The following is a 15,284-nucleotide window of genomic DNA, read 5'->3' as shown; positions in this document are numbered from 1 at the left end:
TCAACAAAAAGGTGATGAAGATTAACTTAAATGGCGAGGAGAAACCTTGGCTCGAAACCAGAGAGAGTGGTAACTTATCGAAAGGGTTAAACTGGTCCATAAGTTATCGCTTGCTTTATAACTAAAGACCGTGAAATTTTAACTTGACCACCTTGTTTTTTATTAGCACGAGGGGAATTCACGAAACATCCGCCACTTTTTTTTCAAGGTTTGACGACACCTATGACTAATCACCTATTTAGATTTCGCGCTCTCATAGACGGCACGAGGTTGACTACAACCCTTTAGACGAAAGTTATCACTTGAGATAACTCGCTTTCAAAACCTGAAGAAACTTCCTACAATTTATGTGCTAATGAAAGCTCCGAGGGGACTGATAACGGAAATGGAAATCGCTCGAAAGAAAACACCTCAAACGTTTGGAAACAAGTTTGGAACAATTCGAAAAACGTATCCAAAATTTATTATGACTTATTTTTGCATCGTCTATGTGAATTTTATTACATTTAATATAAAATTAGTTCTGAAAATGGCGGTGTTACAACTGGGTATAGTGCACCAAAAGTCTTGTCTCTGAAAATGAGCGGCGCTTCCGTTAATACAATTTCTAATGGAGAAATTTAATGGACTGTTACATACACAGTTTCGGACCATTCATTACACAAGCCGATGAAATATGGTTATTGTCCTACACATTTAAAATGTAAATCCATCTATTCATTCATGTGACTTCTACGTTTATGTACTATCAAATGACACTTCCGTCTGCATATACATAGTCCCACTGATCACTATTGAGGCGTTTTTCAGCATTGTATGATCAAATTACTCATACGATTACTAGCATATTCGCACTAATTAAATTATGTGGGTTTTTCACCATGTGAATAAATTGATGTCTGATAAAATTAACCTTCTGCGTGCTTGCATAGTCTCACTGATCACATTTGAAGGGTTTTTCACCACTGTGAATGCGTCGATGTCTGAACAAATCACTATTCCGTGTGTAAGAATAATCACACTGATCGCATTGAAAGGGTTTTTCACCAGTATGAATGCATTGATGTCTGGTCAAACTACCCTTCGTCGCACTTGCATAGTCACACTGACCACATTTGAAGGGTTTTTCACCACTGTGAATGCGTTGATGTTCGATCAAACGAGGCTTCTGCGTGCTTGCATAGTCATACTGATAGCATTTGAAGAATTTTTCACCACTGTGAATGCGTTGATGTTTGTTCAAATCTTTCTTCCGCGTACTTACATAGTCACACTGATCACATTTGAAGAGTTTTTCACCACCGTGAATGCGTTGATGAGTGATCAAATTACTCTTCCGTGTGCCTTTATAATCACACTGATCGCATTTGAAGAATTTTTCACCACTGTGAATGCGTTGATGTTCGATCAAATGAGACTTCTGCGTGCTGCCATAATCACACTGATCGCATTTGAAAAATTTTTCACCACTGTGAATGCGTTGATGTCTGATCAAACCACTCTTACACGCACTTGCATAGTCACACTGATCACATTTGAAGGGTTTTTCTCCAGTGTGAATGCGTTGATGTTTGTTCAAATTACTCTTGTTCTTGCTACCATAGTCACACTGTTCACATTTGACGGGTTTTTCACCACTGTGAATGTGTTGATGTCTGATCAAGCGATTCTTCGTCGTACTTGCATAGCCACACTGATCACATTTGAAGCGTTTTTCACCACTGTGAATGCGTTGATGTCTGATCAAGTGATTCTTCCACGTACTTGCATAGCCACACTGATCACATTTGAAGCGTTTTTCCTTGGTATCCTTTCGAATGTCAAGTTCGAGCTCCCTTTCATTTTCAGGTGAACATTTGTATCGAGCTGAACATTTTTTCTTGGATTTTCCTACAGAAAGGAAATAGATTAAAACTTCATTTGATATCAAACAACTCGCATCACAAACATTTCACTGTTCAAAGGCAATTGATATAACAGGTTATGCTTAGGCTTAAAAAGACACAAAGGCAAACAAAACAAGTTCAGAAACAATAATCGATGTCCGAGTCGAAATAGCGGTTTCCAAAGGTTTGACCTTACCAAATCTAATATATGCGTTGAGAACGTGGAAGATTCAAACTTGATCCCACGTTAGACACTCGCGTAAAACAGAATGGAAACTTCCCCATAATAAACGTACAATAAAATAAAAAGTGACAATATGAACAGCCATGTTCTGCCATTAAACCTCTGTAGGTGCATGATAACACCTACTAAGAAGTGAAAAAACACAACCATGAATTCAACGGTAAAGTTAAACTTAGCGACAATTTTGCTGTCTCTCCTGTTTCTGCCGAAATCAACTAGAACAAGAAGTGATGACGAAGTTAAAGAAAGGAAAGAAGCAAATTACGATTAGTCAATTATTATGGTATAAATATCATACTTTAATAGTGAAGATATAATTACTGATATACCATTTGTTATATTAAATATTGTTAATTATAGTTTAAAAAAAGGGTTACATTAAATATTGTCGTGAAGGTTTTATAAATAATTAACACAAACATCGTATTACTACCAGTTTTCCGTTAAAAGAAGTTAAGCTTGTTACATTCCACAATTTTGAAAAACGATGTGGCCTGCCCTGTGACTATTCCGTCAGGATAGGTTTTTTTAGTTTTTAATAATTTTTCTATGATCGAAAACATTTTGTTAGTGAGCATCTACTACAGTTGTCAAGAACGGTAATTTGTGAAACGAAAAAGAAAACACGTTGCGCAATTAACACTTTTGAAATGGTTCTTTCCAAGTTTTAAATTGCTGAGTATGCTTAACTACAATCCTTTAATTAGTCCATGTGATTATAACGTCGATGTCTGATCAAACTAATCTTCTGCGTGCTGCCATAATCACACTGATCACATATGAAGGGTTTTTTCAACGCTATGAATGCGTTGATGTTTTATCAAACTAATCTTCTGTGCGCATTTATAGTCACACCGAGCACATTTGAAGGGTTTTTCGCCGCTATGAATGCGTCGATGTCTGATCAAACTAATCTTCTGCATGCTGCCATAATCACACTGATCACATATGAAGGGTTTGTCGCCGCTATGAATTCGTTGATGTATGATCAAATGAACCTTCTGCGTACCTTTATAGTCACACCGATCACATTTGAAGGGTTTTTTACAATTGTGAATATGTTGATGTCTGGTCAAATTACTCTTCCGCGCACTTGCATAGTCACACTGATCACATTTGAAGGGTTTGTCACGACTGTGAATGAGTTGATGTGTGACCAAATTAATCTTCTGCGTGAAGGCATAATCACACTGATCACATTTGAATGGTTTTTCGCCTCTGTGAATTCGTTTGTGTTTGATCAAAGTACTCCTGTTCTTGCTACCATTGTCACGCTGTTCACACTTGAAGGGCTTTTCACCGCTATGAACGCGTTGATGTGTGATCAAACTGATCTTCTGTGTACATTTATAGTCACACCGAGCACATTTGAAGGGTTTTTCGCCGCTATGAATTCGTTGATGAGCGAACAAATTACCCTTCTGCGTGGATCCATAGTCACACTGATCACATTTGAAGGGTTTATCACCACTGTGAATGCGTTGATGTCTTATCAAATCATTCTTCGTCGCACTTGCATAGTCACACTGATCACATTTGAAGCGTTTTTCACCAGTGTGAATGCGTTGATGTATGATCAAACCATTCTTGGTCGCACTTGAATAGTCACACTGATCACATTTGAAGGGTTTGTCACCACTGTGAATTCGTTGATGGATGATCAAACGATACTTCCGCGTACTTGCATAGTCACACTGATCACATTTGAAGGGTTTTTCTCCACCGTGAATGCGTTGATGTCTTATCAAATCATTCTTCGTCGCACTTGCATAGTCACACTGATCACATTTGAAGCGTTTTTCACCAGTGTGAATGCGTTGATGTATGATCAAACCATTCTTGGTCGCACTTGAATAGTCACACTGATCACATTTGAAGGGTTTGTCACCACTGTGAATTCGTTGATGGATGATCAAACGATACTTCCGCGTACTTGCATAGTCACACTGATCACATTTGAAGGGTTTTTCTCCAGTGTGAATGCGCTGGTGGACATTCAAATCGTTCTTCCGCGTACTTGCATATTCACATTGATCACACTTGAAGGGTTTTTCGCCGCTGTGAATAAGTTCATGTCTGATCAATGAACTCTTCTGCGTACTTGCAAAGTCACACTGATGACATTTGAACGGTTTTTCACCGCTATGAATGCGTTGATGTTTGATCAAATTAATCTTCTGCGTGGATCCATAGTCACACTGATCACATTTGAAGGGTTTTTCACCACTGTGAATGCGTTGATGTCTGATCAAATTATACCTCTCCTTGCTGCCATAATCACACTGATCACATTTGAAGGGTTTTTCGCCGCTGTGAATGCGTTTGTGTTTGATCAAATTACTCTTGTTCTTGCTACCATAGTCACACTGTTCACACTTGGAAGGTTTTTCACCACTGTGAATGCGTTGATGTCTGATCAAATCATCCTTCCGCGTACTTGCACAGTCACACTGATCACATTTGAGGCCTCTTTCCTTGGTATCGTTTCGAATGTCAAGTTCAAGATCTCTTTTATATTCAGGTGAACATTTGTATCGAGTTGAACATTTTTTCTTGGATTTTCCTACAGAAATGAAATAGATTAAAACCTCAAATTATATCAAACAACTCGCATCACAAACATTTCTATGTTCAAAGGCAGGTTATGCTTGGGCTTAAAAAGACACAAAGGCAAACAAAAAAAGTTCCGAAACAATAACCGATGTCCGAGTCGAAACAGCGGTTTCCAAAGGTTTGACCTTACGCGTTGGGATAACATGGGAACGTGAAAGATTTTTTAATTCCTGGTATCACTGATATCAACCCCGCAGCTTGGTCGAATTTGGAAATTAACTAATCGTGACTGTGTATGTCATAAAGAACTAACAAACAACTTTCTCAAATATATATATATATATATAATTCAAACTTTCGCATGATCAACGTATAATAAAATACACGTGACAATATGAACAGCCATATTCTGCCATTAAATCTCCGAAGGTGCATGATAACACCTACAAAGTAGTGAAAAACACAAGTATGAAGTCAAGGGTAAAGTTAGCGACAATTTTGCAGTCTCTCTTGTTTCTGTTGAAACCAACTAGCACAAGAAGTGATGACAACGATACAGTTATTAAAGAAGCAAATTAATATTCAAAGCAAAAACATTATTATGGTAAAATTTTTATTCTTTAATAGCGAAGATATAATTACTTATATACCATTTGTTATATCAAATATGGTTTATATACAATATTATATATATTGTGATTGTTACGTTGATATCTGATCAAAATATTCTTTTGGGTCCTGACATAATCGAATTGATCACATTTGAATGTTCTTTCGCCACTATGAATGCGTCGATGTTTGATCAAATTATTCTTCAATGTGCTGGAAAATCACACTGATCACGTTTCAAGGGTTTTTCACAGCTATGAATGCCTTGATGTGCGATAAAGTACTCTTACGGGTACTAGAATAATCACACCGATCACACACTGAATGTATTATCATAAAAGAAACGACTTTGGAAACAGAAATAATCCATGTGTCCGAGTCGAAACAGCGGTCCCCAAAGACTTGATCTTACTTAACCCAATATATGCTTTGAGATTGTGGAATAGGGTAATAAAAATATACAAAACATTCTATATTATTTGTTTGAATGATATTCTACGTGAACCTAGGAGGTGCACAAATCTATGACTGTTGAATATATTTGCGGTGATGTAACCGAGTTCGATCAGGGAGGGGGAATGGAAGCTTTCCCCCTGATTCGATTAGTTAAACTTATAGAACTGTCCGAGTCTCTATTTAGATACAACGAACAGTCTGCCTTATGCCTTCAGATGTTTAGCTCGTGAGAATTTTATTTTCGATCCATCCCAAGCCGTTAAATCTTTGCAGAGACAATTGTAATTAAACATTAATGTGCTTTGCACATTATCTGAAGAAACTTTGTTAAACCGCCCGATATGTACCCATTTAGGACTTATCACCGCTATGAATGTGTTTTTGTGCAATCAAAGTACTCTTCTGAGTGCTTCCAAAGTCACACTGATCACATTTGAAGGGTCTCTCACTACTGTGAATGCGTTGATGACAGATCAAATGATCCTTCTTTGTGCAGGCATAATTACACTGATCACATTTGAATGGTTTTTCACCACGGTGAATGCGTTGATGGACGTTCAAATGACAGCTCTGCGAGATGGCATAATCACACTGATCACATTTGAATGGTTTTTCACCACGGTGAATGCGTTGAGGGACGTTCAAATGACAGCTCTGCGAGATGGCATAATCACACTGATCACATTTGAAGGGTTTTTCACCGCAGTGAATGCGTTGATGTGCGATTAAAGTACACTTACGGGCAGTAGCATAGTCACACTGATCACATTTGAAGGGTTTTTCACCACTGTGAATGCGCTGATGGACGTTCAAATCGTTCTATCGCGTACTTGCAAAGTTACACTGAACACATACGAAGGGTTTTTCACCACTGTGAATAAGTTCATGTCTGATCAATGAACTCTTCTGCGTACTTGCAAAGCCACACTGATGACATTTGAACGGTTTTTCACCGCTATGAATGCGTTGATGTTTGATAAAATCGCACTTATGCTTGCATGTATAGTCACACTGATCACATTTGAAGCGTTTTTCTTCGTTACCCTTTCTTACGCGACGTTGTAGGCCCCTTTTATATTTAGTCGAATATTTGCGCCCCGTTGTACGTTTCTTCTTCAATTTTTCTATAGAAAACATAGAAACCACAAACATCATTTACAATTTAGTATCAAAAATACAATAACCTTCAAGCGAACTTTATTAAAATAGGTAATGCGTACGAAAACGCGGTGTTTCAGAAAAAACGTTGTGTTGAAACAGTGTTGATCAATGGCGTTTGCTGATGAATAAACGAGCATATCAAACATAAGGGGATGAAAATTAACTTAAATGGCGAGAAGAAACCTCGGCCGTGTCTCCCACATTCGAGATTGTTGGAAGATGAATTTTATTAAGCAAAACAACGTCGATCTCAGAGTAGTTAAATCATGTTCGTGTCTGATCAAAGAACTGTTCTCAGAGCTAGTATAGTCACACTGATTAAGTTTGAAGCGTTTTTCTTCAGTGCCATTTTTAATGTGACGATCAAGATCACTGTTGCAAAGAGTTGAACGCTGCTTCTCGGATTTTACTTCAGAAAGTAAGCAAATTGAAATTTGTCACACTTTGAATCAAACTGTTCAATAGTACTTGATAAAACCGGTCATGCCGAGTACTAAAATTACACCAAGTTAAAGAAAACAAGGTTCGGAAAACAAAATTAATACCGCTCCGAATCAAGATGACTATCTCCGAAGATTTTACTGATCAGAAAGTGGAAACTAATGGTTGTTAATTATTAAGAAAATATTTAAGGTTTTAGTCTATTGCAATATAAATATGCTTATAAAATAAATTGGAAGGGAAAATGGTATGACTGCCGTTATTGAAAGGCGTTATAATGTCCTCTCCTCTGGTTTGTTTCTAGGTGATCGAGTTTAAATGCAAGTAACTGCAATTCGTTAACACGTAACACCAAATTAACTCAAGACTGCGTGGGAAACATTTGGCCCTGGCGTTACCCTTATGAACTGAATATGATGGTAGAGAAAGCTTAAAATTTTCGATAAGTTGGATATCATCATAATATTAGGATATGATGGCCACTTCTCCGAGGCGTAAGCGGTGTATGTGACAAAATCGTGATTTACTTATTGCAACGATTGAGTCAGAAGAAAAGAAATCGTCTTGTATAGTTTGCAACGACTATAACATTATTTTGCCAAAAGGCTCAACCCAAATCGCAAGGATGTTTACCTTAACACCGTTTCATATTTCATTATTAGAGTTTGCAAGGTCTCTCCCCGCTTGTTAAAAGGGGTTTTCCTCCGCGGTCTAACCCAGTTTCTCCTTTCCATTAAAACTTGCAGAGGTTAACGGTAATAGTTAATATAGGGCGCTGTAGGTTAGCTGTGGCATAGGGGCTAGCCACCACCCCTCTATGCATTGTAAATGGACCCACCTGTAAACAAGCCACAGGCTTAGTGTGGAAATCCCTTCATAGACAAAGCTTAGATTATTATTATTATCAGTAAGACCAAAAGCGGTAAGGCTTCACACACAAAGTATGCATCTTGGGCCATAGGTGAGCTACACGATATATTCGCAACGCCTCGTATAGAACCTCCTAGCACGCGAAGGACAATTATTCGGTGACGCGGTTCCTTCGACACTACCTCAAGAACCGATTAACCACTTGCATCAAAGAGAATATACCAAGAGGAGCAGAAACTTTGTAAATAGGGACCGGCTCTGAATTTGGAGCAACTAATTCCGGTTGTTCACGTGACCTTGTAGTCTTCGGTCTACTTAAAAATTACCTTTTGTACGTCAATATTCAACCCAGAGGTCAACCCTTAGCCACCCAGGGCCGGAAATAAGCGCAAGACACTGGACATTATCCAATAAAATATAAAAATGTCCCATAAATGTTTTAAAAACTAAGAGGTTCACTGGACATTTTGACCAATAAATTTTCCGAAGTTTTGATAGCTTGTCTATGAAGATGCGACACTATTTACGCATAGGCCAGTGGACAATGTCCAGTAAATTTTCCAGTCAAATAGAGGGGTCTCTGGACACGTGTCCTATAAGAAATTTTTCATATTTCCGGCCCTGTAGCCACCACCAAAAATGAGCAGTCGACATAATTTAACCGATAAAAGGCGTCGCTGCTTAGCCAATCAACACAAACCGGATCTAGTTACGACCAAAACTGGGGCCGGGCCTTTCAAAAGCCTTGTGAAAGGCTGGACTTTCTGCTCCTCTTGGTATATTCTCTTTGCTTGCATAGATTCGAGAACTGCTATAAAGACGGAGTAGGTTCTCTAAAATATTCTTTAGATGAAATTATTCACAGTTTCAAAGACCATTGGGAGTAAAGTACTAAGGTCTTATCAATCGGAGCAACGTTTGCTTGGGCTCCTTAAGACACCAAGGACGGCCGGGTACCTGCATTTTTAAAGTACCAAAAAAGGGAATTTTTTCTCGTCCGGTGGCCACGGAGCTCAGGCTCAACCGCTGAATTTAGTTAATCAAGTTTTGAGTTAAATATTATTAGCAGGGACAATTTTCCGTTTAAATTTAAAGTTAAAAACGCATTAATTTAAATGAGACAAAATTTTTAGAACCTAAAGATTTAACATGCTAAAGATTGAGGATGAGGTTGAAAAATCCAGGGACGACAGAAAGTAATCAGGGTAACAGGCCTGATACTCTACTGCACCCAAAAAATAAGTGACGGAAGTGACTAAAAATTTTAAAAAAAGTGACTAAAAAAAATGATTTTAAGGGTCCTAACATATGTAGAATGTAACACTTAATCTTTAAGTTAATAATGTTATGTCAGACATTCTGTCCAGACTGCACAGTTCCAGGCAATTACAACTAGCCAGCGTTGCCCAGATGAAAATTCCAAAATTGTCGCACCAAGACCCAAAAATTCTCGATTTTCAACGAAAATTATAGTACGCTCTTAGCGACAAAAAAAAGCGCGGTACAACGTATGTGGGTGGCCAGGTGATCTGATTCACTTTGTATTTATACTAGGGGTGTGCGAATAGCACTTTTTGGGTATCAAACTGGTTACCGAATACCAAAAAATTTCCTTATTAAATACCGAATCGAATTGTTTATTCCAAATCGAATACCGAATAGTTAGACCTTATTAACCGATTAATCACGAATAGTTAAGTCTAGTATTCGCGAATAGTTAACCCTAATACTCGTGAATATTAGGCTTAAATATTCGCGATTAATCGGTTAGTAACCCTAATATTCGCGAATTGTTAATACAAAGCAAGGAGAAAAACATTTTGAAGCTCCTAAATTTCAAAGTACCTATCCAAATTGGTGGCCAAGTATATCTGAAAATTTCCTAGGCACTTGGCGGTAGTTTTTGATGGGAGACAAATAAAATTGGGATGATATTTTTTAAAATATGGTGGGTCTCTAGTGCCAAGGACCTTAATTTATGGTAGTCAGTTCGGTATTCGAAATTCGTATCGAATAGCGAAAATGGGCTTATCGAATACCGGATTTATGCTAAAACAGTACAACGGTCCAGAGGGAGATAGGTAAATAGTGTTTTTCGCATACTGCCTTGGGACTTAAGTGGAAGTTCAACCATTGCCTCCTATTTCGCTTTTCTATCTTAGCAAGCCCATTTGTACCCAGATTAGCTAGATTTCAAGCTAAATTCGAAATTATCGTACAACTATCGTACGCCTACGCCGAATTATCGAATTTATTGTCAAAATTATCGCACACTTTTCGAAAAAACTCTTAAAAAATCGCACTGTACTATAATAATCGTAGGTCTGGCAAAGCTGCAACTAACAGGCGAATTTAATTTCGCCAGGAGCGAGATCTCAACGGCTCTCAGAAAACAATTTGGTTTAGTTCAGTACAGTTCCTACAAAACAAAAACTTAAGTCTAAGGAAAGGAACTGTGGCTTTTTTGTGTTTAGAACTTTAGATGATTGAAATATACTAAGTTGTTAGCAAAGATTTAGAATAAAAATATCAAAATACTGAAAATTTCAAAAAAAGTGACTTTAGTGACTAAATATCAGAAAAAAGTGACTTTAGTGACTGAATTTCAGAAAAAGTGACTTTTAGTGACAAAAGTGACTCAGTATCAGGCCTGGGGTTGGAGGGACGGGGTTAAAAAACCTGTTAGGGGAACTACCACTAGAAAATTTCGAAACATCCCCTGTTTTTTGTGACGTTTCTACTTTCTACCGTAAGTGGCTCAATTTTGACGATTTTTGAGTCTTATGTTCCAGTCCCGAAAATCGTTGCTGACCCTAAGCGTAAAATGACTTACCAATTTCCGAACTGGCAGAAGTTGTATTACTTTCGGAACTACTTGACGAGCTACTTTCGGATGTATCAGAGCTGGACACTGAAGTATTATCTTCAACTTCAATCGGTTCTTTTGGTAAATCGCTTGGCAAGCACAGTTTCATAGTTTCATTTTGTCTATCATCAGTTTTCTTTGAATCGGTCGAGGTGTTTTTGCACTGGTTATCATCAAGATTCTCCTCTGGACCTTCTTCCTGAGAATTGCTTTCCTTATTTGCGTCAAGCGACGACAATTCCCCATGTTTTTCAAGGCACAATTTCTTGGATCGAGTTGCTATTCTCTCATTTCCTCTCTTTGTCGAAGAAATTCGTGATTTGGGATAAGAATTGTTAACGCTAAGATTGTTCTCGGGAGGCGAATCTGTCGTTGGGACAGGAGACATTTCGAACTGCGCTTCGCCTTCAAGGTTAAGTAAAGGAACACCGTCACGGCATTTGAGTTTAGGAATACATAGTTTCATAATTCGCGTTGTAAAACGCGCATTTTTTAAGGTAGTTTTAGTTTGGGACGTGTTTCCTTTGCCAACCTCCGCGTCACATTCAGGTGATTCTTCCTTAATGTCTTCTTCAGTCAGAATTCCTTCGATATTGCAAGCACCTTCGGCTTTTACCAACGAACCTTGATGATCAAAACGAAAAAATAATCCTAATAGTTTCATTAAACTGGAACTACATCAGGTTGCGTGTCAGAATCACAATAATGTGACACCATACCTATCCCAAATTGCTCGAGGTTCGTGGCTTCCACTTTAAGCAGACTTTGGTCAATGTTGTTGGTAATCTCAGCTGGTATACTTTGCGAACTATTCAAATAAGAAATCGTCAAAACTGATTTAGCAACAGTAATAAAAGATTAATACATTTTATCAGAAGGGGATAATAGAAAAAGGATGACACTCTTCAGTTATATGTAACATGATTCTTCCCAGGCGAAGGACCCCTTTTTGAACATTTGCTTTCCTGCTCAACAAACTTCAGATGGGCATCACAACGTGGGGTGAAGTCTATAACTGTATGGTATTTGCTAAATCCCTGCACAAACCTTGATTGTCTTGACGTGGGACAAAAATGACCACAAGCGCATGCGCCTTGGCAAATAGTTAAGCACTAATTGAGTAATGATGAGGGAACTATTAAACGCGTGTGATTTGGTTTAATAGTAACCTTGCTCCAAATATAAAATGATGTTGGGAAGAATCATGTTACAATTACCCCACTTCTCCCTCGAAGCATTACATACTTCTGATTTTATTCACGATTCTCAGGGCAAGGCTTAACGAATCAAGTTTTATGGACGCGAATTAGTCAGTCAAATAAAAAATTATACTTGAGCTTAAACTTAACCATAGCCGAGACTTGGCTATGGTTTAGTTTAAACAAATGACACTAGATGCTCAAATAGTGGAGGGGTGGAGTTGACAGGCCTGTTTAGCTTAGCATAAGCAAAGGCTAGTTTTAGCTCCGCCCTCGTTGACAAGTTCTCATTGGTTTTTTCCTTTATATAACTTTGTCTTTGTTCTTCTGTTTGTTGATTTATCAGAACAGGATGAGATAATTCCTGTTCATTCAGTCCTGAATCATTTTCAACAGGTTCTGATTTCACGCATTCAATGTTGGCTCTTTCGTGTATTCCACTTTCCTCCTATGTTATAAACAATTAACAATAATTGAACTAATACTTTTAACCCGATTCTCTTTCACATCGACAATGAAAATGAAGAATGTTACAAACCATCAGATCCTTGATTTCACTTTCCAACTCCTTAATGACCCCATTGAGCCTTTCAATTTCGTCCAGATTCTTATTTATCGTAAATAAAATTGTCATTCTCACTTCTTTCATGTTTGATATTAAACCATTACACTGAAAAAATAGACTGCATTACAAAATAGGACTTTCTTATATGCAGAATGTCTTTTAAAGTGTCCAGAAAGAAAACAGAGAAACCAGTGACGTCAACAAAGGGGGGGGGATCAGAAGGGGGTTGTTTTTCGTCAAGGGCGCCACCAGAGGTTTAGGCATGGATTAACTAATGCTAGGGAAAGTTCGTTCCCCCCAAAAGATGAAGCATGCATGTTCCAAACGCCCCCTAGCAGCAACTACTATCCTTAACAGTTAGTTATATAAGAAAATTGGACCAAATATCACGTGGTCCATGACGTCAAAATTGAAATACTGCCTAAATTGGGAAAAAAAAACGATTTATTTTGCCGAGAGATGGCGCTATCTACATCCGTTTTGGTTCAATAAATTGGGGGAATGAAGAGGGGAATCAAGGAATGATTCAGAACATGTAGTTGGCGATAGCATTACATGTAAAACTAAGTTAGTGAACAATCCCTAGCGTTAGTTAATCCATGGTTTGGGGGCGCAGTAGCTTCGCAAGAACTATAAGGAAGGCTGCAGCTTGTGTGTGTGGGCATACAGCTCCCACAAGGCTTTTGCGGTGCCCTTTAATAACGCTATAAATGGTCAAGGGACGTGTTTCCATCAGCCTATCACCATAGGCTTATGGTGTTTCTAATCAGCCACCAATGAATATTGGTTTACTTAAGGTTTTTCTATTGCGATTTATACTTTAAAGCAAATATCAGCTACTGTGGCGCCTGTATCACACTGATTAATCTTCTACACACCAATTTTATGTAGCCAAAGGCAGGAACCAATCAGAAATCGTCCTCAAGGGCGGAGCTAAACCTAGTCTTTGATAAGCTTATTGGGTCAGTCAACTCCACCCCTCGACTATGGGAGCATCTAGTGCCGATTTTTTAAACTAAACCACAGTCACAGCCGAGACTCGCTTTAAAGGGATACTAGATTGGATGTCTCATGCTGTACTGGCCAAAACGCTATAGGCTTTGAAACTCACCTTGGCTTTTAGTTGCTTTATTTGATCATCTTTGCTTAAATGATCACAGTTACAATCATTCGCCTCCATTTCCTATAAACAAAGTCCAGTTTTTTGAAATTTAAAATTTCTGTGCAAACCACGAATAGAGCTATTTCAATTCGGGGGGAAAGGAGAGCTTTTGAGGCGGGGTTTCGCCAGTCCCCGCCCAGGCGGCATATTGTGCGGGAAATTTAGCATAGAGTTCTTCAGTGGCCCGCACGGAGGGAGGGTGAAAACCGGCTCCGTTTATTGGCAGGCCCAACTGTGACGTTTCCCCCCTTCAACTGATATAGCTCTATAGTCCAATAGTTTCTCAAGTACCTCTTTAAGCGCCACACTTTGAAAACTTATTAAACTCATTTCCGAAATGTCTGACTTTAAAGACATAACTTTTCAAACTAGAGCTATTTTATCAAAAACAAACAACGAATCCTTTACGAAAATCATTCCCCCAATGTTGCCAAATAAATTGAGAGAGAAGACAGAAAGGCTATAAGTTACAGAATAATAAAATTTAAAGCGAAAATTCAGAACCCCTTCCGTTTGGGGCCAGTTTCGGTTTAAATTGTGTAGCAGTCATGGTAGCAGACGATGGTATAAGGGCGGCACGCTGCACGCTACCACGCTGGCCAGGGTGGGAAATAAGGATTTCTTTTAAACAGGACATTGGGCCAGCGACCCCTCTGGCCTGGAATAAATAAACTGGTCCATGACCACTGACCAGGGTGCGTCGTCTGCTAAATTGAAGAAGTGGATAATTACAATATATAAGCTAATGTCTGGACTCTGGTTACCCTTGAATTTTCTTAGTGGTCCTGTGGACCACTGACCCCCCTCCGATTTAATTTTTAAACTGGTCCAGGCAATTTTTAAACTGGTCATTTGCCCTGTGCCACCGCCTTATTTCCCACGCTGACGCTGGCAGCCTGGCAGGCTGGCACGGGCATTCCCTAATTTCCCTTTTGAAATTTTAAATAAAGTGCTTCAAAGAGAGAATTATTCAATTCTAAATATGAACTTTTCAAGGCGAATGAGCGCTATCAAGGAACAATAAAAATTGCAGACCTTGATTCTGCAGAAACGGTCTTTAACTGATGACCTCAAATACTTCTCCCATTTTCATTGCTCCATGGAAGCTCAATGAGTTAACTTGGAGGAGATAGTGGCCTGGAGTAAAATGTTGGTGGAACATGTGCGGCAATGAAAGTCTCCATGAGTACCTTGCGGACGCCACTACCCTTCCATAGTTGATTATTAAGTTCTGCCACGTAGCACCATTGTATTTGTATGAGAGTATATAGT

The 15,284-nt window shown here is 38.6% G+C and overlaps 2 protein-coding genes across 2 annotated transcripts; both read right to left on the bottom strand.

The window, feature by feature from the left end:
* Positions 1-392: 392 nt before the first annotated feature.
* Positions 393-12,220, bottom strand: LOC149621128 (uncharacterized). Its single transcript, XM_089854709.1, has 5 exons — positions 11,806-12,220; positions 11,054-11,710; positions 2,908-4,693; positions 2,083-2,087; positions 393-1,890 (listed from the first exon to the last, which is right to left on the bottom strand). Exons 2-5 carry the CDS (start codon positions 11,550-11,552, stop codon positions 935-937), a joined length of 3,246 nt encoding a protein of 1,081 aa, XP_089710835.1. The 5' UTR covers positions 11,553-11,710; positions 11,806-12,220; the 3' UTR covers positions 393-934.
* A 141-nt stretch (positions 12,221-12,361) lies between these two features.
* LOC149621127 (uncharacterized) lies at positions 12,362-14,559 on the bottom strand. The gene is made up of 4 exons (XM_089855893.1): positions 14,304-14,559; positions 13,962-14,033; positions 12,824-12,955; positions 12,362-12,733 (listed from the first exon to the last, which is right to left on the bottom strand). Exons 1-4 carry the CDS (start codon positions 14,367-14,369, stop codon positions 12,464-12,466), a joined length of 540 nt encoding a protein of 179 aa, XP_089712019.1. The 5' UTR covers positions 14,370-14,559; the 3' UTR covers positions 12,362-12,463.
* Between the last annotated feature and the right edge of the window lie 725 nt (positions 14,560-15,284).

Source organism: Phalangium opilio, unplaced genomic scaffold, assembly GCF_054372755.1.
Source record: "Phalangium opilio isolate 3A_F unplaced genomic scaffold, DU_Popi_V2 ptg000209l_1, whole genome shotgun sequence".
Taxonomy (NCBI): Eukaryota; Metazoa; Arthropoda; class Arachnida; order Opiliones; family Phalangiidae; genus Phalangium; species Phalangium opilio.
The sequence above is the reverse complement of the archived record's forward strand: the minus strand, read 5'-3'. Positions and strand labels throughout refer to the sequence as shown.